General features: G+C 44.6%; 1 protein-coding gene across 3 annotated transcripts in view; it reads left to right on the forward strand.

Annotated features, from left to right (window-relative positions):
* fancl (FA complementation group L) overlaps positions 1-23504 on the forward strand; it is a 103530-nt gene that overhangs the window by 50786 nt on the left and 29240 nt on the right. For all 3 annotated transcript variants that reach the window (XM_072507816.1, XM_072507817.1, XM_072507818.1), the window contains 2 exons: positions 10440-10536; positions 13210-13278. In XM_072507816.1, the coding sequence (XP_072363917.1) occupies positions 10440-10536; positions 13210-13278 (166 nt within the window). The remainder of the gene's footprint in view (positions 1-10439; positions 10537-13209; positions 13279-23504) is intronic.

A 23504-nucleotide genomic window follows, 5' to 3' on the forward strand; every position in this document is an offset into this window, starting at 1 on the left:
ACCCATCCCATGGAGTGGCGAAGGTGGACATCAGGTCCCCTGAGTTCCACCCCTCTCATAAGGCCGCGTCTCACGGTCAGCACACAGGACGGCACGGCTGTCTCAACCTTCGATGTACATCCTGGGGACACATTTAGACGTAGTGGTAGAGCTAGGAGGGCCAGGCACGTTGAGGATCACTGAGGGTACCGGGAGAGGGGTGGGGGGGGGGGTGAAATGGGTTTTGGAGGAGGGGGGAGTGGGGTATTGTACAGCACATTACACTACTTTTTTCACAACCATTATGATGCCTTTGTCACTTTCTTCCACTATGCAGGCAGATCCCCTGACCCTTTGCCCATCTCTCCAGGCATCTCCCCCTCCCCATGGCACGCACCCACCCACCCTCCGGCCGTGAACATGTCCCCGGTGCTGTGTCCCATCCTCTGGGTGTTCAGATGTTGTGTGTGTGGTCTTGCCTCCCGCAATGTTCAGGCACAGTATCCAGGCATCAAGGTTTGATTGTGTTGCTAGGCAATGGCCCACCAACCCATGGGAATCCACCTGGCATATGTGAAGTGCTCACTTAACCACGATTGCCAATTCTCTATCAACAATAGCCTTCAGCCGCACAGCCAGAGGACTCAGCAGTCGGTGGGGGTAATGGGTGGTTGCTGGGCAGGGACAAGGGTTGCCCCCGCAGCAGGAACACATGATCCCGGGGTTGGCATGATGGTGCCGCGAGAGATTCCACCCCCTCCCCCCCCCCGCCCCACCCCCAGTGCCTCACCAAACCCACCTCTGCGGAGGTTCTGCCACACCCTTCCGAGCACTGAGTTGACAAGTCCAGTGCCTCCGGGCTCTTTGCCTGTGAGCAAAGATGGCTACTCACCTTCTCGAATCCTCACAGAATCCTCTCCGCCAGCTTCACGCTTTTCAAAGGGGTACTAATCAGCGCTAGCGAGACCACTTGCTGGGAAGGCTGCTGAATGACAGGAGGTCATTTGATATGCGGTCGCTCTCTGGAAATGGGGATTAAGTGGTGACAATTGGTTTCTTGCGACGCCAAGGCGAGATCCCAATTTTGTCTATGGCAGCGGGCTGATTGCATCGCAAACTAATTGGCACCTAGCACAGATCTCATTTTTGGCCTCTCCCGCTATTCATCAGTCTCGTTACACTTCAGCGAGAGCGCAATGAGGCTGGAGAATCGCGCCGTCAGTGTCCTTGGCCAGAGGGGGTGAGGATTCCAATAAGCTCACCTCCATCTACTTGTTGTGTGCCCATTCCTCCTGTTGGTGCTGGGTCTCCTCCATCATCGACATCACAATAGAATGCCTGACAGGCCTCCAATAAAGGTGTGGTAGTCTGTATTAGGGGTATTACGATACCTAGGTTGAGGCTGTAAGACCATTGGTGTGGGAGGTACCTGAGACATGAAGATCATTGGTGAAGCCTGCCTGCTGGTTCCTCCCAGTAAGGCGGAGTATAAGAGTCTGTGTCTCCCTAGCAGCCGCATTCTGTATCTGCGCTGCTGGGGGAATCATCTTCAATTGTCATCCAATCTCGCTTCTGGAGTTATTGATTGTGCATCAATTTATTGGACTAGATTTTAAAGAATGGAGCTCCGAATCAAGCCGGAGTGTCTGCAACTCAGCCCCCACGCGGCAAACTGAACGGCAACTTCAAACACTGGCTGGCATGCTTCAAAGGGTACCTCAGGACGGCCACGACTGCACCCACGGAGTACCTCGACAATGTCACCATCTGCGGCCACGACCAGCAGGACCACGACACCAACCTCCGCAAATTCCTTCATACCTCAAAAACCCTTAAGTTGACCTACAACAAGGACAAATGCGTGTTCAGCACCGACCGTCTAGCCATCCTCAGCAACGTAGTGCATGATGGAGTCGTAGGCCCAGATCCCGAACGCATACGCCCCCTCATGGAGAACCCCCTCCCCCACTGCTCCAAGGCCCTGAAACGCTGCCTGGGATTTTTTTCATATTACGCCCAATGGGTCCCCAATTATGCAGACAAAGCCTGCCCACTAATCCAATCCTCAGTTTTTCCCCTGTCGGCAGAGGCCTGCCAGGCCTTCAGCCGCATAAAGGCGGACATCGCAAAGGCCACGATGCACGCAATCTTTAAATCCCTTCCCTTCCAAGTCGAGAGCGACGCATCCGACGTAGCTCTGGCGGCCACCCTCAACCAAGCGGGCAAGCCCGTGGCCTTCTCACGCACCCTCCATGCTTCCGGAGTCCGTCATTCATCCGTTGAAAAGGGGGCCCAGGCCATAGTAGAAGCTGTGTGGCACTGGAGGCGTTACCTGGCCGGCAGGAGATTCACACTCCTCACAGACCAACAGTCAGTAGCTTTCATGTTTGATTAATGCACAGCGGGGCAAGATAAAGAACGATAAGATCTTACGGTGGAGGATCGAGCTCTCCACCTACAACTATGAGATCTTGTATCGTCCCGGGAAGCTAAACGAGTCTCCTGGTGCTCTATCCCGCTCTATCCCGCGGCACATGTGCCAACGCACAAGTGGACCGACTCCGGGCCCTCCATGAGGACTTCCGCCACCCGGGGGTCACTCGATTCTTCCATTTTATCAAGACCCGCAACCTGCCCTACTCCCTCAAGGAGGTCAGGACCGCCACCAGGAACTGCCAAATCTGCGCGGAGTGCAAGCCGCACTTCTACAGGCCAGAGAAAGCGTACTTGATAAAGGCTTCCCGTCCCTTTGAATGCCTCAGTATGGACTTCAAAGGGCCCCCTCCCCACCACCGACTGCAACACGTACTTCCTGAACGTGATTGACGAATACTCCCGGTTCCCATTCGCCATCCCCTGCCCCGACATGACCGCAGCCACCGTCATAAAAAGCCCTCCACAGTATCTTTACCTGTTCAGTTTTCCCGCCTACATACACAGCGATAGGGGGTCTCCTTCATGAGCTACGAACTGTGTCAATTCCTGCTCAGCAAGGGCATCGCCTCGAGCAGGACGACCAGTTATAACCCCCGGGAAACTGACAGAGAGGGAGAACGGAACGGTCTGGAAGACCGTTTTACTGGCCGTACGGTCCAGGAATCTCCTAGTCACCTGCTGGCAGGCGGACCTTCCCGATGCACTCCACTCCATCGGATCACACCACGACAAATGAAACACCTCATGAACGTCTCCTTGTCTTCCCTACGAAGTCCTCCTCCGGGACCACGCTCCCAACATGGCTGGCAGCCCCTGGACCCATTCTGCTTCGCAAACACGTGCGGGCGCACAAGTCGGACCCATTGGTAGAGAGGGTCCACCTCCTTCACGCTAACCCTCAGTACGCCGACGTGGCGGTCTCCCTACGGGACCTGGCGCCCGCTGCATCCCCAGCCACCCCCCCCCCCCCTCCACCAACCCCACCTTCCCTCCCACGGCTGCCCCCTTTCCAGATGGATCGGTTCTTCCACTGGTCCCACCCAGGGGTGATGAAGCTACCGAAGAAGCCAAAGTCACGCTCCCGGAGTCACGGATACCCGAGCCGGCGCCTGCATCACCGCCGAAACTGCGACGATCACAGAGGACGACCAGGGCCCCCAATTGACTAATTGCTTCATTCTGATATGTACATGTAAAATGAATACTGTAAATAGTTGTGACATGTAATAAGGCAAAACACTGTACCACCGATGGGTATCACCATAACCTCTACCACTGTATGACGCGAGACTACCACCCCCACCGGACACTTTTTGTTTTAACAGGGGGTCAATGTGGTAGTCTGTATTAGGGGTATTACGGTACCTAGGTTGAGGCTGTAAGACCATTGGTGTGGGAGGTACCCGAGACATGAAGATCATTGGTGAAGCCTGCCTGCTTGGTCCGCCCGGTAAGGTGGGGTATAAGTGTTTGTGTCTCCCTCGCAGCCGCATTCTGTACCTGCGCTGCTGGGGGAAACATCTAGTCCAATAGAGCCTTCAATTGTCATCCAATCTCGCTTCTGGAGTTATTGATCGAGCATCAAAAGGTAAATGTGAATTGCTAGAAGCACCTTAATCCCAATTGCAAATAGTGTAGAGAGAGCACTGACAGCTGCAGAGGTTTTCAACAGTTAAAATCCAGAACACTTCCTGGATCAAAAGCCAGAGAAAACATTGAAAGTGCAGAGGATCCCTTTCAATTTAACCAGTCCAAAGATGTGCGGGTTAGGTGGATTGGCCATGCTAAATTGCCCCTTAGTATCCAAAAAGGTTAAGTGGGGATTACTGGGCTACAGCGATAGGGTAGAGACGTGGGCTTGAGTAGGGCGCTCTTTTTAAGGGCCGGCGCAGACTCGATGGGCCGAATGGCCTTCTTCTGCATTGTAAATCCTATGAGTAACAGGAAATGACAACCGTTCTGGCTCTGTTTGTGGGTTTTAGAATGGTCAGTTGCTAGGCTGGTGACACCAAACTGGCATTTGAATTCTTGAACTAGCACAGATTTTTGGTTTGCATATTGATATACATCTTCTGTCAGTTTTGGGCAGGAACACTCACTGAATAAATTAAAACCTGCTCAAACATCACTTCTGGTTAGTTCTCTGCGATTTCTGTCTGCTTTTTTGTAAGGAAATTTCTGAATCCCGAGCTTCCTGTTTACACTGAAAAGTGAGGCAATAGGCAGATGGAGATTGTCCCCTCTGCAACCAATGCGCGACACATGCTTGTAACCAAAGTGCAAGCTGTCACTGTTTTAATGAAGTTCACATTTTTGTTGTTTAAATTCTATTGTGCTAATTCAAATGACCAAAGTTCTAGTTTTCCAATATCCTTTCTGACAATAAAGGCTTCTTTATTTCACTCCTAATTGATCTAGCCCTGATTGTACACTGGAAAGATGAATTGGACTTTTTCATGATCAGTTTTCAGGATTGTTGGTCCGTGAATGATTTAGTTAGTATATCTGGAATTGAATGCACAAGGGTTACTATCAAAGCAAAGATATTAGTATCCAATGATGTAACCAGAACTTCTTCAATCGTTTCTCAAAAAAAGGGATGCAGGTGTCGAGGGATCTGGGTCTTTATGTGCATAAATGTAACACGGTAGCACAGTGGTTAGCACTGTTGCTTCACAGCGCCAGGGTCCTTGGTTTGATCCCTGGCTTGGGTCACTGTCTGCGGAGTCTGCACGTCCTCCCCGTGTCTGCGTGGGTTTCCTCCGGGTGCTCCGGTTTCCTCCCACAAGTCCCGAAAGACGTGCTGTTAGGTAATTTGGACATTCTGAATTCTTCCTCAGTGTACCCGAACAGGCGCCGGAATGTGGAGACCAAGGGATTTTCACAATAACTCAATTGCAGTGTTAATGTAAACTTACTTGTGACAATAATAAAGATTATTGTTATTAAATTATTGAAGGTAGCACGACAGCTTGAGAGAGTGGTTAGTAAATCATACAGTATCCTCGATTTTGTTATTAAGGGCATGGAGTACAAGAGCAAGGCGGTTACACTGAACTTGTAAAAAGCACTGGTTCCACCTGAATTTCAGTATTGCATCCAGTATTGGATGCCACAGTTTGGGAAAAATATGAAAGCATTCGAGTGTTCGCAGAAGAGATTCAAGAGAATAGTTCCGGGTTTGCGAAACTTCAGTTATGTAGAAAGATTGGAGAAATTAGGAGTGTTTTCCTTGGAGAAGAGATATTTGAGAAGAGATTTGATAGAAGCATTCAGAATCATGAGGAATCTGTATAGCTGGAGGAGATATGGTGGGCCAAATGGCCTCTTTCTGTGCTGTAACAATTTTGTGATTCTGTGCCCCTTGGTGGAATCTCCTACCAGAGTTTACCCTATTCAATCTTTTTTTAAACATTCAATCAGGACAATTGCATTGGACGGGATTCTCCAGCTGTGCCCACCTGACGATCAGAAATTCCTGCCGGAGGTAAACGGACCTTTACATGGTCCATGTCCCGCCCATGGCGATCTTGCGGCGGACGGAGCGGAAGAATTTCTTCTGAGGGCAAAATTCTCTGCTTCCCGTCGCTAAGATTGGGAATCCCGAATGGGCGGAGAATCCCACGTCTGCCCAAAGATGGGATCGGCGGCAGGCGGCTGACCTGTCCTTAATCTCCGCTCCCTCCATGCCGGCGATATGGGCTGCGCGGCAGGACCATGCAAACAGCTCATTTTTGTACATCTGTTAAAGGTCTGGAAGCGTGGCTTTGGTGCAAGTTTTGTGAAGTGCCAGTCCTGGCGTGATGGATCCTGAGGAGGGTCAAGGGGTTCATGTGCCCCTCTGCCAGTCTGCAGATGGAAAATCTCCCAAGAGTCCTGGGGGATGGGTGGGCTCAGGCTGTGGGTAGGGGGTTGACCCCGGGACCATCCGCTGTGATGGGTGTCCTGTGTCTGCGGTTAGAAAATAGGAAGTGAAAGTACTTTGGGGATTTTTGAAGGGACCAGCAGTTGTCAATCAGAACAAGGGTGTTTATAAACATCCACTTCAAAGTTTAAACAGGCCAGTCACGGATGATGACTTTGAACAGAAGCAGCTTGAGATCATCATGCCAAGAGTTCAGAATGGCAGCCCGAGACTAGTAAGTGCAGGGATAGCGTGTTCGCCGCTATCCATAATTTAGCATAGCAAATGTACGTGAATATCACCTCGGCAATGCTCCGAGAGCCAGCAGCATATAGTCCCGATTCTCCGCTAGCAGGAGCACTTAGTTTTGAACTTGATGAGGAGGTTGTGGGTGTTTCCCTTGTCAGTGGGCAGTCAATGTTTGCATTGTAGAGGGGGAGGTGAGCCTGTCTCTGGATCCTGGGACCTAGGCCCCCATTGGAAATGGTGGCCCAAGGCCAGTAAGTGCAGGGAGATTGGCATGTCCACCGGTATGCATAATTTAACATAGCGGGACACTGTCCTGATTCTCCACTGGCACGAGCACTTTGTTTTGAAACTGAAGAACTCTTCATCTTCTAAATTCAAGGTAATACAAGCCAAGTTTGTGCAACCTACTCTCATATTTCAATACTTAAATTGCCAATTAATTTTGCTGCCCATAACTCAAAATTCTGGATTTAACAGCCAGTGCACTGATTCCGTAATTTGAATGGAACTCACCAGAATCAACAAGGGAGAACACTACAGGGATTCACTGATAAATGAAACTGCTTTCCCTGGATTGGTGGAAAAATATGCTTATTTGGCACCTGCCTACCCCGGTTGGCTGTTGGGTTGGGGCTGCGTAGTGTCCCCACATATTTGCTCCCCAACTACCAATCTCAGTCTCTGATGAACTCCAAAGAGAGTTGGCCAACTCTCAAAATATTTTTTTCCACTGTTGGTGCCTCCCTAATAGCACTGTAAATGTGTACCTACACTAGATGGACTGCAGCAGTTCAAGAAGGTGACTCTCACCATCTTCTCGAGACCAATTAGGATAAGCAACCAATGCTGACCTTGCCGTTGACGCCCACACCCCACGCAAGAATGAACTAAAATATGTTCATCTGGAACTGTTATGTTCCACCTCTTGGCATGCAGGTCACCACATTTATGCTGAGTCCGTCAGAGTATTTACCTTGTGTGGATCGGGCAATGGTAGAGAACTGACATAACCAGGTCTTCCCTCATTTACTTTGTTCCACCAGTTTCCTGTTATGGTGGGCAATTGTAAAACCTCTGGAATTTCCCATGGAAGAAATTGCAGTTGAGCCCAATAATTTGCAACATAAATCATTGCCAAGCAATCAGCTGCGGGGTCTCTGACAAATTCTCACTTCCTCCCCATTGACCAAGGGAGACTAAGGCTGATTGCAGTGACTTTACCACTGTACGGACTGAGATTGTGTACCTCAGCACAGGTAAGGAAAACTAGCGACCTTACAGGTTGGATCGACTTCGGCATGAATTTTCAGTCTTCAGTCGGGTGTGCAAGTTGGGAAGATTCTCAACTTCACAATCCCGACTTGGGATGAGGGGGGATTGTGGAATGAAGGAGGAAAGAAATAAAGAGGGACCCCGGATGGTCCTAATTTCCTTAATGGGGCATAGGTGTTAATGGGAGTTGAGCCCTCAGCCCCTGAAAGAGATCGGAGGTCACCAGCTGCAGAAACGGGCTGTATGAAAGGCCCACCTTGGTGAACCAGGAGTAAATGCCAGTATCAAAAAAAAAAACAGCTCTCCAGCCGTCACTCTTTATACCCCTAAAGCCCCCTCTGTTTACTCCAAGGCCCTGGCAAATTTAGCACCAAGTCATGTCCAACCCACCACCCACCCTTCCTTTTCAGGCTTATGTCAGCAGAAATCCAGAGGTGAGATGAGTGTCTCTCCTAGACATCAAGGCAGCATTTGACTGAGTATGGCATCAAGGAGCCTCAGGAAAACTGGAGTCAATGGGGCTAAGGGGGAGAACTCTCCGCTGGTTGGAGTCATACCTGGCACAAAGGAAGATGGTTGTGGTTGTTGGAGGTCAATCATCTCAGCTCCAGGACATCACTGCAGGAGTTCCTCAGGTCAGTGTCCTCAGTCCAACCATCTTCAGCTGCTTAATCAATGACCTTCCTTCCATCATAAAGTCAGAAGTGGATATGTTTGCTGATGATTGGATGAGATTCAGCACCTTTCGTGACTCCTCAGATTCTGAAGCAGTCCATATCCAAATGCAGCAAGACCTGGACAATATCCAAGCTTGGGCTGACAAATGGCAAGTTACATTCACACCACACAAGTGCCAGACAGTGGCTATATCCAAAAAGAGAGAATCTAATCATCGTCCCTTGACATTCACTGGCATTACCATTGCTGAATTCCCAACTATCAACATTCTGGAGCTTACCATTGACCAGAAACTGAACTGGACTAGCCATATAAGCACTGTGGCTATAGGCTCGGAATCCTGCAGACTAATTTGCCTCCTCGCTTCCGAAAACCTGTCTACCATCTACAAGGCTCAAGTCAGGAATGTGATGGAAAACTCTCCACTTGCCTGGATGAGTGCAGCTCCAATAACACTCGAGGCTTGATACCATCCAGGGCAAAGAAGCCTGCTTGTTTGGCATCACATCCACAAACATTTTCTTCCTTCACCGCTGATGCACAGTGGCAGCAATGTGCATGTACAAGATGCACTGCAAACTGCAACAACACACCAAGGCCCCTTAGACCGCCTATGCCAAACCCACTACCGCCACAATCTAGAAGGACAAGAGCAGCAAATGCAAGGGAAAACCAGCACAACCTTTAAAGGACCAGAGATTTAAATGTCTCAGCAGCTTGAAAGTTCTAATGAGTTTGGCAGTCCCAGTGAGTTTCACAATTCCAATCGGATTTAAATCCTTTGACAGTTCGACAGGTCCAATCAGCTTGACAGTTCCAGTGAGTTTATCCCCTTTTTATGCATTCATAACAATTTTTAACAATCCCAAAGGGCACCAGGGTTCTCCAGAGGTTGCCCCTGGACCTTTCAAAAAGCACATCCTGCCTCTCTAAAAGTGTATCCTACTTCTCCAAATAACTGTGGCAGATTTAGACCTTTAGTGTAAAGCCCACCAGCAGTGTTATGGACATCCTACCAGTAAAATCCGGATCTGTTTGAAACTAACTACATTTTTACATGCGCAGCTACCTCCATGAAATACAGATGTGCAAACTGCAACCTGTTCCCACCCCCAGCAAAAATAGCAGGCGTCAAGTTGGGAGTGGGACTTCAGGAATCTGCCTCCCAACCCTCTCCAACTTTACAAAAATTCAGACCAAAGTGTCACATTACAGAGAATAGTTAATTTCTTAAACTGTAATTACTATACATATTTTCTTCACATCAGTTAGAAATTGATTAACAATACTGATCTGAGCAGTTGAGAGTCCACTGCTGGAATAGTTTATAGATTTTGTGGTGCTTTCCGACTAAATGAACTGCATTAATGAGCTTCCTATTTAGTATTGTATGCAATTTGTGATGAAGTTATTACTACAAAAAGCAGAAATTTAGCAAAGTTGCACAGCACAAATGATGGTTACATTGGAAATATTAATAGTTTGCAGAAAGATTTAATGAGTAGGAGCAGATTAAAAACTAATAATTTTAATGGGCTTAAAAAAATATGCCGCCTGGTCTAACACACTATAAAACTGCAAAAATTGATCAAAGGCCTGACAGGAAGTTTTATGTGTACATAAGTAAAGGCTGACAAGAACCTGCTGTGTGTGCCAAAGGTTCCCATGATGGAAAACTGAAACATGGTGCTCACTGACCACAGCGTGAGCCTTGACACAGGTCGTAAATAACTTTGTGATATATGACCACATTAAACAGCCGACTGGTGTATTAACAGCAGTAAATCTGTGACAGGAGAAATGCTTGGCACTCAAGACCTTGTCTTTCTGATATTAGTTTCAGATTAATAGGGGTAAAGCAAACACATCAAATCACTAGTAGACTTTGATTTCATAAACCTTTCATATATTTTCTTCTCAGACTTGCTTATATAGATGCAGAGTTCAGAACCATTAAGCTGAAGGCTGAGGATTCTGCAGGTCGAGACCATATGATCACAATTAAATTAAAATCAAAGGTGAGGCACTGGTAATGGATTCAAAGATAGAGCGTTGGGATTTCTTTTGAACTGTAATTTTGTATATTAAGAAAAATCAATATCAGATACATGGAGATGGATTTATTCACTATGGCAACTTGGTCCTACATATTGTTTGGTCTTGCATTTTCATCCTACTTACGAGTTTGAGGTTTTAAACCAAAGATATAAAATGGCCTGGTTCACAATTGCAATTATTTGTTTTTTGGGGGTAGATTGATGCTATAGCCAAATGCTGGGACTGTTCAATATAAAATAATTAAAGAATCCGTCTTGATCATTTGATGCTAACTTGAGAACTCAAGCAGTTATATGTAGCGAGCAATTATTACTTGAATTAACTTCTTGGAGAATTAGAAGAAATACTTCAGGGATGACAATAGACATATTTACAGGATTTTTAAAGTTTGGGATACATTTATACAAAAAAGGATAATTTATAAATGTCTAAAATGAAGTAGTTGATACTTCTGCTTTGAGGATTTATTTTATGTACACCTGCCGTGCAAAGTCATGTACAGAAATGGGTGTTGAGAAAATATTCCTGAAGTAGTATTGACAAGGAAATTATATCGGGTCTTGGGCTGTCCCTGCTTCCCCTCCCCACCTTACAATTGACTAGACCAGGGGACTTTGCATGACCTGACATTAATATGTTGTTTCAAATTTTTTTCCCTAGCTTTCCATGTTGCCCTAACTTAAATAGTCCCTGTTGATTTTAAAAGGCAAAAAGCTCTATATACCGGTCAAGAAAATATTTTGCAGATAATTTTGCCTCTGTCCATGATTAACCAGGCATGGAATGTTCAGTCTTGCTGTGGCAGAAGAAGTTGAAGTTGTCAGTTATCTTGTACTTTTCTTCACAAATTAAAGGATTTAACTCCTTAGAGTACAGGACTGCATTAAATTAAAAACCCTATATATCATTTAGTTGTGTCTCTGTTGAAAGTTGACTATGAAGCGAGAATGCTCATGTGTAAACCTTGTGGCAGGTGATATTGAAACTTGGTGCTAACAAATAGAATTCACACCATACACTGGAAGAGAAGTATTGCCATTTTCCATTACAGATTTGATTGTGGTACAGATTTGATGTGCTAACATTCTGATTTAGGTCTTTATGCAGACTACCTTTTGCTGCTGCCTTGTTTGTCTTTTTAGCAAAAAATTGATCGTTCCATGTTAATGTGCAGTGATAGCCAACAATATGTAAAATAATGTTTTTAGAAACAAATATCAGTTCTACCACAAAAGGAGTGGGAACATTTGCTTGTTTCCCATTTGAGCCTTGCCTGGATGAACATTAAACAGGAACTTTGTTAGCAATTGGTTTCAAAACTTTTGGCATAGCTTGCAAAATGGATGAGGAATCTAATAATAAAATATCTACAGGAACGTTGAAGTAAAAAATATATAGATGGTGTGGATTGTTTTAACTTCATAGAGAGCATAAAGTACATACTTGCAGAAAATAATCAGATTGTGTTGATTGATAAAGAGGTCTGATTAGGTATACAGACTGATATAGTTTGAAGATTTGTTTCAAAAATGTGGGTTTGTGCATGCTTGTGCTACAAAGCCTTTATTTAGAAAAAATAATCACCTTTTTGAACAACAGGATATTGGCTGTAATGTTGAGCTCATCAGCATTTCTAGAGCTAGTTCTATTTTTCTCTGCCTCAACCACAAAAATTTCAGGATTAGTTTGTAACCTATTTGTATAGTGTCACCCAGCTGTATATTTCTTAGCCAAGTGCTCAAGTTAGACCTTTGCTTTTATATGTAAGAACAGGAAGCTTTTTTTGTAGGAATTAGGCACAGCATTGACTGCTTTCGATGGTAATATTCTCCAGATAAGTGTCCTGAGAGTGGAGAGAGGTGGAATTTCTGTTAATTTAATTCTTGCTTTAAATATGATACACAGGTGAATGACTATTAGGGAAAGACTTTTTGGAAAATAGTATGGTTCAGCCGAACCGTTTATATGCAATTTTGGCACAAGTCATTAATTTGATAAGTATTAGGAGTCTTGGCATTTTTTATTGCCTCCAACACAAGCTAAGAGGTGCTGAGATCACTGGTCAAGCCCTTCTGCTTTGGTTGGAATCTCCTAACTCACCACAAGCCAGGTATTGAATGGGACGACTTATTCTTTATGACTCTGAACTAACTATTGTGGAGTCATGGCGAACTAGCTCACCAACTCTTCTGGTTGTTATGCATGTGGCATTTAAGAAATTATCATGTTCGTTATTTTTAAAGCTTGCACTTCTGTTTTACAAATTGCGTTTCATTTGCTAATCTGGAACTTATGACAGCTGGTTGTGTGATCACTGACCTGAGCGGGAGATGTAAGAGAAAGAAGTGTGAAAACTGACAGAACTAAAATGGAAGTGTATCACTGAGACATGTAATCCAATGATATATGCAGATATGTATGGATGACTTAAGTGTGAAAACTAACCTATACTTTGTAATTAATGAGGATGAAATTTCTTCAAAATAATTTAAGAGATTTTCCATAAACAAGGAGGAAACTCTTGTCCTAATGGCTTGCAGTCAGGGGTTCAGAGGTCTGATTGTTAACATTTGGTGCCAACCCTGAAGACATCAGCAACCTGTTCCTTATTTGATTTTTATCTTTATCTTCAGTATCCAGTTGAATCACCCGATTGCTCCGCAGATTTTCCTATTCCATTTGTGATTTCTTGGACACAACAGGTACTGGTCAAATTCTGTAAATGTTCTTTTACTGTTGTTAGTCTTTATTATTGTGCTGAAAATGTTCTTGTCAAGGGAATATTGTGTCCTTATAAATTAGACAAACTATATAAATCCTTGCCGTAGCTAAATCGGCTATTGAAATGTTTTTCTAAGCTTATTCTTCCAAACAAGAGGTCTGCTCATCTTAATAGCCGGTTGCTTGTTTGAGCATCTTCAATGGTTTGGTTAGTTTATCTAATAATTGGCTGAACAATACAGCTGAGGAAGGTACCTGGCCAATACCGTGTTAGCCGATCTTAGCTCAGATGTTGGTAGCAATGTTACAGTTGACTCATATACTGGAAGAGAAACCTTGGTCAGAGTTCCTGATCCTTAACCAGCGACCTCTGCTGCAGTGGTACATGATGGACTTTGGGTGAGGAAACATTGGCCAGAGCTGTGATGAAGCCTCTTTAATCAAATGATATGGAGGCCCAATCAGGTCTTCTGAACAAAATTTACTCGGGTGAAATACCTGAAGGTGACCATACCCCCTAAAGGAGTTTTGGAAGAAGTAAAGAGGTAAGAAAGCTGGCGAAGGGAGAAAAATCAGTGTACTTTATTAAGTGACCCAGAATGATACAGTTGCTGGCATCAAAATAGATAACAAACAACTGAATAGAATTGTTAGTCACTGATACCTGAATGAGATACAGCTGATGAAATGGCCGTTTTCCCAATTTCTTGTCTCAGGAAATGCCAGTTCTATTATCCAATTGTCTGTAATCCAGATTTAATTTATTGTACAAGTGAATATACTAATATTTTCTCCAGTTAGGATTCCTCAGTTCAACTTCTGCATGCAGCTGGTCACCCCCTAGGAAGAGGAAAATAATTTTTTCCCACTATTCCTTTTAGAACTTTGACATGTATCTGTCAAGGGAAACTCTGTTTTGTGCTGTACTGAGTCTCAATCTTGTCCAAGCCCTTCATTTATTTCTTCCTGCTGTTAGCATCAGATAGGTCTGCAGATCTGTGCAGCTAGAAAGTATTCCCTTTACCTGGTCGCATCTTTGTTTTTGTTTCCATCATCCTAATCTTCCCTGTAGTTTAAAAAAAACATTATTTTAACATTTTTTAGTCATTTCCAACAAATATCCTGCTATTGATTTTATTCCGAAGGCTAACCCTGCCTTCTGTCCCATCCAAATGTATACGACAGATTGACTTCTGACTTTAAAAACAATCTTTGTCCTATTACCATCCAAGTTGGTTATGCGCCCCCTAATTTTTAAACATATGAAAATTGTTCGCCAGATAACTTGGTGAATTCTGGATATTCAGGATTGATCGATTGTCTTTTATGTGGATTTGTAAATAAAATTGCAAATTGTTAGTATGCCAAGATTACCATAGACCGAGCATGGCAAGGGCGTACTTCCTCCGAGAAGTCAAGAAACTTCTTTACTGAAACCTCAAAACTCTTGGTAATTAATAATGGGGATGGTGTAGAGAGTGGAACAAAAGAAATAAGAGGTTGGGATTTTCAGTGAAATCGGCAAAATCTGAAAGCGGGTGAGGAAACCTTTGTTTGACCCATCGGTGGCAATGGCAGGTTTTCACCCTGTACCGTGCGCAACTTAGTGTAAAGAATTGAGAGGCATAGGTTTCACGTCGAATCGCTGGCAGGAGCCTCTGATTTGATCGCCCTGCCATGACCTCAGGCCTTCTGTAATCCGGGCACCATATTTAAAAGGCACTCCTGCACAACTAGCAGTCTTAAGGGATCGAAAGCAGGTGGAAAGTCATGCTGCCCCAAATTCAGTGGTGTCTCTCTTGAGCACCTATTGGAGGCAGGTGGCGGCCTGCTGCAATGTTCTCTACCAAGGTGACAAATCAAACATGGGTGGTGGTAGCAGTGATGGCGAGCAGCAACCCAGAACAGGTAGAGGATGAATGATCTCTTCTTTTCCACCAGGGTAAATCAACATTCTCATCACTCTCACACTCACAAACCTATCACACATCCACAAGGACCTCACCAACTGCCAGCACAAGGGACATCACCATTCATCTCTCACAAACACCTTAATATCCTCTGGGGACGTGCTGCAACTCATCCATAGCATCATTCACCAGCCCCACATGCCAGGCATCCATCTCATCTGGCCTAGCAGGCGTCTTAAGTCATCCAACTGACCAGTGAGGACGCGGGCTATTCCAGTGCTGATGGTAAGGTCAGTGGCGCTCAATCAAGTGAGGATCCTGCACTGCAACATCCATCAGACAACCATACTATGAATGATCCCTCCTGTTTCGCAGTGCCCTGCCATGCACCTCTTTTCTTTCGCAGACTCATCAGAGGCCACCCACAAGCCATGCCCTCAACTCAAACCCGAAGACACCTCGGAAGAGGATTCTGATAACACCCTAACTGAAGACCCGTCACACCGCTCGCCTATACTCTCCCCAAACCTTGCTGGGACCTAGTTCTAGAGTAGCCCTGGGGCCACAGTCTGATGAACTCAGCACACAGCAGGCAGAGTCCAAGGGTGCCGGCACTCGCAGGACAGGACAGCTGGGACCCAGGAATCTGCTGAGTCTGACTCAGATGAGGAACCGTCAGGACTCGGTCGTGTTTCAGCTGGAGCTGCAAAGACAAACCCAGGGACGTCAGGAAGGGATGTCTGCTACAGATTGCAAGGCACGATGGAGAAGTCTGTCTGCCTTCAGTTTGAGGTGATAGTGCCGGCATGCCACCTCATCAAGGGCAACACTAGTACGATGGCAGCCACTAGGTCCAGGACATGGGCCCTGCACTGCCGCATGAGCTACACTCTATCACTTGAGGCACTTGCTGGCATCCATCAGTGTGAACTCAAGACGGGCAGAGAGTCTGGCTCTTGCTGCAGGTCCCTTCCTCTTGAACCGGTCAGCCGGGACCCTTTGTCACCCTTGGGGAGGAGGACCAGCAGTGCAACATCTTGGGGTATTCCGGGAGCGTCCACAGAATCTGAATATCCTCTTGCTCTGACCCCATCAGCTCTAGATTCGCAGGCCGAGGAGGGTGCAGCTGCTACACAGCAGGACCCCAAAAGCAGGCCTGGGCCCCCTCGGCTCTGCAGAGGACACCTGCTAAGATCATCACAGACAACTGGAGGTAGTAGTCAGCGAACCGCCTCCACTAATTGCTTGTACAGAATGTTAACAATTGTAAATACACGCCCAATCATGGCTCTTGTTATGATGAACAAGTGTTCATAGAAATCAGATCTAAAATCTTGGTTCCTGTACAAATTAAAGGCAAGAATCGCAGTCCAGGGCCTCTCCAGTCTGCAGTGTGTAACTTTCTGACCACAGCGATTGTCTTTTTCAAAGTCACTCTCCAGATCTGTGATGCCTGCACCTTGATGTGGATTGATTTGCTGCAAGAATCTCATCCCAAGCGCTGCAGGGTCCTGTAATGATCTCTGCCATGCTAATGATGCTTGGCAGTGGGAAATGTGGCTCACCATTAATGGGGGGGGGGGGGGAGGGGGGGTAAGGACAATCACTTCCTGCTTTTGCCTCACCAGGAAACGCACTTTGGGTCTTCTCGCGAGATTTTGTGATCGAACGCACGCATCCTGATTGGGCACAGAAAATCCCAGCCAGAAACTTGAATTTACATAAAACCCTTCACAATTTCAAGATATCTCAGAGTGCTCGGCAGCCAATGAAGTGCTTTTTAAAGCGTGGTTACTGATGTGCAGGGAATGTGGCAGCAAAATCTCACCAACCGCAATCTGACAATTAACCAATAACCTATTTTTGCTGCTGGTTGACGGAAAGCTATTGGCCGGGTCACCCATTCCTCTGTACTCTGGTTCAGAATAGCGTCATAGGCTATTTGACGAGCATCTGACAGTAGTTTTATTGCTCATCTGAAAGATGGTACCTCTACTGGAGTGGCAGCATAGACTTTGCATACAAATTCCTGGAGGGCCTTGGTGCATATTGAGAACACCAATGTCGTGTAGCACATTCTTAAAACTTAAAAACACAATCCATGGGCAGAGGAGATGAGGGACTTTCCAAAAGATGGGAAGAAGCCAGAAATGACAGAATTTAGGAAAAGCGTATCCATGAACGGAATAGAGACAGAATAACTAAAATTAGAGAAGTTGCTAGCTAATCAAAGCCAGTGCAAGAAAAGAGAGGGATACCAAAAAGGCAAATGTCAAACATTCAAATCCTCCAAGTTCCAATAATTGTGAGAATAAAAAAAGATGTCACAGTGCATATAGCAGACATGATAATAAACATTGTTATATAATTTGCAGTTAGTTCAGTGCAAATTACTTTTAATCTGAAGTAAATCTTGTTGACCAGTATATTATCTTTATCCCTTTTCTGCCTTAAATTTTTATTTCAAAATAAGTAAAAGTCCGAGTCTGTGACTGGAGAACCTATTAATTACAACAAAAAATTGGTTCCTAAATACATGTTTATTTTGTAAAGATTGGACCCATGCACTTGTTGCCAAGCGTTAGGCAGTAGTATTTGAATATATTTTTAATTAAGGCATGTTTTTTTTTGTTCCACTGCTAGAGTTATAGCTTGACATTTTTACATGGCATCCATATTGAAATGCATAATTTTCCTTATGGTCCCTGTCTTCCTGCTGGGATGATAATGTTTTGATGTATTTTTCTGCTGCCATGATGAGAGGGCTGCTGCTGCTGCTCTGACATATTCATTCAGATGAATAATTATAACTTGTGCAATGTCAAGCAGATGATGGCAGGTCTTTGCACATCAAGCCAAAGTATGATCGCCAGTGCAGGTGTTTCACAGCATGATCAGATAAAGCCAGTGGTTTGAAGCTGAGATGGCACTTCGCGACTAGTGAGGAATGAGCATCAAGGGCAAAGTGGCCTATGCCCATATGTAACTGCTATCTTACTGGACAGCTTTATCTCGTGACAGGGCTGTTAACCTTTTGTTCCCGGCTCACAACAAAAAAATTAAAAGCGTGAATTCAAATCCGTGGCTTTCTTGAGGAAAATCACCTGAAGGCAAAGGGTTAATTTCCTACAGGCTCATCTTCTGACTGCAGCCCTGTTCACATTCTAAGTTCTTTTTTTAATTAAGAAATGAATTGGGTTTCCTGGAGATCGGCACAATGATGTGCCTTTCACTATTATGCGTCTGAATCCATAAAATGTGGCTTACATGTTCAGAAACCTGTTTCTATACTTACAGGCATTCAAAGTAGTGAGGTCTGCCTTTCAACCCTGTAGCAGATTTTTGGGTTGTGTAATTGTCGTACTCATACTGTCGGCTTTCTGGTTATGTTCTATCAGTGAGATTTAGAAAATGTAATGGTTGAATTGTGTCTTAAATTAAGAGGCCTCAGCTGCACTGCAAAGATAACAATATAAATATTGATTTTTTTTTTAACCCATTATCAGCGTTACACCACTTTTACCTACAAATCTGTTGTCAGATTTTGGTGTTGAAAAGGAAAAACCTATTTTTAAATGAATTTAAAAATATGAAGCATAAATGCTTTATTTGTAGAACTAAAGTGTGGTTGATGAGCTGTCAAGCACCTGACTGCCTCAGGACCTTGGAGTTGAGAATGAAAGTGATTATTTGAAAATTTATGTCTGAAAATGTTCATGAGGTGAAGTCGAAATAGGATCCAGATCATGCAAATACTACCGAACACAATTACTTATCTGGTGGGAGGAATCTGGTTTTATAAGGTGTGTGGAAATAAGCTGCAGTTTAGCCAAAGTGCAGCACTTCAGATGAAGGTATTAATGATCAAAACTATGCTGGAATGATTGACAAGATTGCAGTGCAGTTTTATTTTTTGGGATAAGTTTTTTCATATGTGAAAAGAAGATAGAAAATCCTTAGATAGTTTGGAAGAGTACAGTGTTAAATTCAAGGCAGTTCACGCATGGTGTCATTCATTGGTGCTATTTGGTCCAATTACGCACTGCAAGCTAAAGGGGAACCACTATTTGCTTTGGACTTCCACAGCAGATGGAGCCACTTTACTGTAATACAACCATAAATAAACTTTCAGTAGAGATTGCTAAGGCAGACTAAACCTTTCAGAATAGTTTACATTAAGGGCAGAAGCATGAGCCTGCAGGAGAATGGACTGAGAAAAGAACATGGACCTGCAGTATGTCATGCTGACAGGGCTTCGTGGCTCTGGGCCAGACACCGCCAGCTGTCAATCATTGGTGTGATTTACCAGTTGAGCAGAAGAAAACATGACTGAGAATGGAGCCTTTGGATTTGGGTGGGTCCAAATGTTGGATTTTCCTTTAAAAGGAGAAATTAATAACAGTGGGCATTTGGAGGAGGGTCATTTTACAATTTCGCTAAGTCTATATGTAGCCCATCCTTTCTATATGTGTATCCATGTGTGTGACTTTACCAGAAATTTGTCATGAATTGAATTGTATTCCTTTGTCATGTCATTCCTTTGTTTCAACAAACTGCAACATGGGAGAAAAAACAGTGCCAAAAAAATTGAATTAGTCTTTTTGTTTAAATATTTAAACATTTATATAATTAATGTGTCTGAACATGAAACGGGTCACATTAGCTTTAACTTTGGTATGCACATTTGTGAATAATCCAACTAATTATTAAAACCTGCCAATGTCTGATCAGAGGTAAAATTCCAAGTTGCTTTTGTTCAGGAATTTGGTGTTGGGAATGCAACATCTTTCCACAAATACGGATCTTGCATTTTCAGTTCAGGTTTAGCACATTTAGTTGCATGAAGGGAAACTAACAAACTTGAAAATCCAATGCTATCCCACTGTCGTATTTATGGTCGAGTGAAATCCAAATAGCCAGTCACTCAAGTGCTTGCATCTGAGATTCCCTATGGTTGGGGAATTTACACAATAGCCAGAATTTTATATTGCTCGGGCGGACGTGGGAGCACATGAAACGCGTAGGAAGATGTTGGACTGTCCTGACATCGTCGAGCACTCATGCAATATTTCAGTAGACTGATGAGCGCGAGAGTTGGAAGCGCGCCCACCAACAATCAAGCAGGAAATGTAGCCCAATAAGGGGCCAATTGAACACTATTTTATATGGGCCTGTCTGTTTTTGCAGTTGGCGGAAGGGCCATTTGGCCAAGCGGCCATTTTAACTACAATCTCAATCCGGGGTGGGTTGAAATGTCATGGCTAGGGGGCCTGGGGACTGAGGTGTGATTCAATATGCTGCCTAGATAATCTGCATAGTTCTTCCATCGCAATTTATCCATCGCAATTCATTTTTTAAAAATAGCTCCGCAGCGACTGTCCCTTAAGGTAGCACATTAGAAGTGTCAGCTGCACCCTCCCTTTACTCGGCTGCTGCCCTCTCTGGCAGCGCTGAAATTCTCGCAGCACGCACTTCATGCTGGCTGTCCGTTAATTGAGCAGCCAGTGAAAAGTTGCCTTCTGGGGCCGATCGCAGCAGGAAGCGCTTTTCCCACCCACTTCCAGGCCCGCTGGATGCGTGCGCCCGACTGGTGAGAAATTCAGGCCAATGTTGCTAAAGGTGACAGTGCCCACTAAATGAGGAGAGTGGCAGCAGTAAAGTTTAGTACCAGGCAAGTTCTTGTGAATATAGTCAGGTCCAGCTGAAGAAATAAAGAAACTGGCCCCCTTTTTAGAAAGGCTACCGAAGGGAATATTCTTTCCTCAATAAACCAGGCTGGCAACACTCCTGTCGATCCCATTTCCTCGGCAGAAATGTACTGTACAGAATGCCATTTTACTGCTTCTGCTTCCTTTTATTATGTCAAACTGCAAGGGCATGGATGCATTAGCTGCCTTGTCCCACTCTATTATCTGCCTACAAACTCCCTGCTTTAAGATATACATTGAGTTTGTTGGTGATTGAGGAATTTTGGGACTCCCCTATGGGAGTCAGTAGCACTCCTATAGCCAGTAAAGGAAGTATGGAAGTATTCACACCCAAGACTTGATGGTGACATCACGCTGGCTGCACCATGTGATTATTGTAGATTTGTAAGGAACTAGGATACCATCCGGACAGTTGTGTCAGTAATGTTCATGGGTTATCGCACTGAGCCAAGTCAGACGTTCTTGGGTCCATGTCCACTTCGGAGACTTGTGCATTTGTAATGAGGCTGGCATTTCCATGCAGCTGATGAGAGAGTACTGTGCAGTTTAAGATGCCACCTTTCAACTAAAACTTCAAACTGTGGCACTGTCCACCCTCTCATGGCATTATTCAAAGGGCAGGCATTACCCAATAACTAATGGGGTATTAGTAGAGCTCCAACAATGTAAATCGGCTGCAAACAATGAAAACCAGGGTGCTGCACATCCATAAAATGCATTTTCTCAGGATAACCTCCCACGTCATGAGCAACAGTCCTTCAGAAGGCAGTGGTGAACCAACTTCTTGAGCTGCTGCAGTCCATGTGGTGTAGGTACACCCACAGTGCTGTCAGGGAGGGAGTTCCAGGATTTTGGCCCAGCGACAGTGAAAGAATGGCGATTATAGTTTAAAGTCAGGATGATTTGTGGTTTGTAGGGGAACTCGCAGGTGGTGGTGTTCCCACCCATCTGCTGCCTTTGTCCTTCATGGTGGTAGAGGTCGCGAGTTTGGAAGGTGTTGTGGAAGGAGTCTTAGTGACTTGCCTCAAGTCTTTCATCTTGTTGCCAGCTGCCGCAAACACTGTCGAAGTCCCACTGAGTCTCTCTGACACGAGAGGTGATTTTTGACACAAATGGTGCTTCTACTCCAGAAGCATTAATTGCCCACTTAAGGGCCAATATGCCATGGGCAGACTGCCTGTCCGATGCCTCCATGCCATCCAGAAAATGATGGGGTGGCTCCCTGCGGGCAAACCGCCAATGACAAGATGCCCTAATTTGCTAGTCTGTAACCTGTTTTGTCCGCGGGTGATCCATAAGTGGAGATGAGGTAAATCTTAGACTCGTTCAGCTTTGCCTTGAATGCATTTTATAAGGGGAAACAAAGAAATGCGAGGAAGCATATGTTGAGAGGGTGAGATGAACAAGGATGAGGAGGAGGCTCGTGTTAAGCATATACACCAGCATAGTTTGGTTGCATATGCTCTGGTACAAATAAAAACTGGCTGTGAATTCAAGGGTTCTTTGCTGTAAAAATGCACATTGATTTAAAACACACACTTTTTCAGATGTGATGCCATATTTTACATCCTGAAGATTACAGAAAGCTACAGCACGGAATGAGCCTGTTGTGCCTTTGCTGTTGCTGGCTCTTTAAAAGATATGCAATTATTTCCATTTCCCTACTTATTCCTCATAAGCTTGAAAAATATTTTCAAGTACTTAATCACTTGCGTTCTGAAAGTTATTATTGAATCTCCCTCCACCACCCATTCAGACAGTGCATTCCAGATCATTGTAAATTGCTGTGTAAAAAATTGTTTCCACATGTCTCCTCTGATTCTTTTGCAAATTGCATTAAGTTTGTAACATAAGGTCACTGTTGGAGTATCAAATCTCCTCTTGTTCTTCTCTGTTCTAAGAAGAACATCATAGTCTCTGCACGTAAGGGAAGCCCTGTGGTACCATTCTAGTAAATTTCCTCTGCACCCTTTCAAAAACCTTGATATTTTTCCTTAAATGTGACACCCAGAATCGAACACAATACTTTAGGTCCGGAATAACTTTCTTGCTTTTGTCCTCTGCCTAGATTTATAAGACCAAGGATCTTGTATTTCTTCTTACCATCCTCTTTACCTTGTTCTGCCAACATCAAAAGATTTGCACATATATATCTGTCCTGTACCTTTAAAACTGCGCCACCTATTTTGTCTTGCCTATCCTCATTCTTCTAGTCAAAATAAATCAAAATATATAAATGGGGAGATAGATGTGTCTCCCCAGTTCAGCATTCTGTCTGTGTCCTCCTGAAATTTGTTACTAAACTTCTTTAATCTGCAAGTTTTGAAATTTTGCCCAGTATGCCCAAGTCCCACTCATTAATATACATCAAAAGAGGAGTGGTCCCAACACTGTCCTCTGGGGGTTACTACTGTATGCTTCCCTCCAGCATGAAAAACAAGCATTCACCTACCGTCTCTGGTTTACATCCTTTAACCACTTTAGTATACAGACTGCAACTGTCCCTTTAATCCCATGAGTTTCAATTTTATTATAACAAGTTTATTGTGTGGTACAGTATGCACTTTCAATAAGTGTTTCATATACACA

This window comes from Scyliorhinus torazame, chromosome 1 (assembly GCF_047496885.1).
Source record: "Scyliorhinus torazame isolate Kashiwa2021f chromosome 1, sScyTor2.1, whole genome shotgun sequence".
Taxonomy (NCBI): domain Eukaryota; kingdom Metazoa; phylum Chordata; class Chondrichthyes; order Carcharhiniformes; family Scyliorhinidae; genus Scyliorhinus; species Scyliorhinus torazame.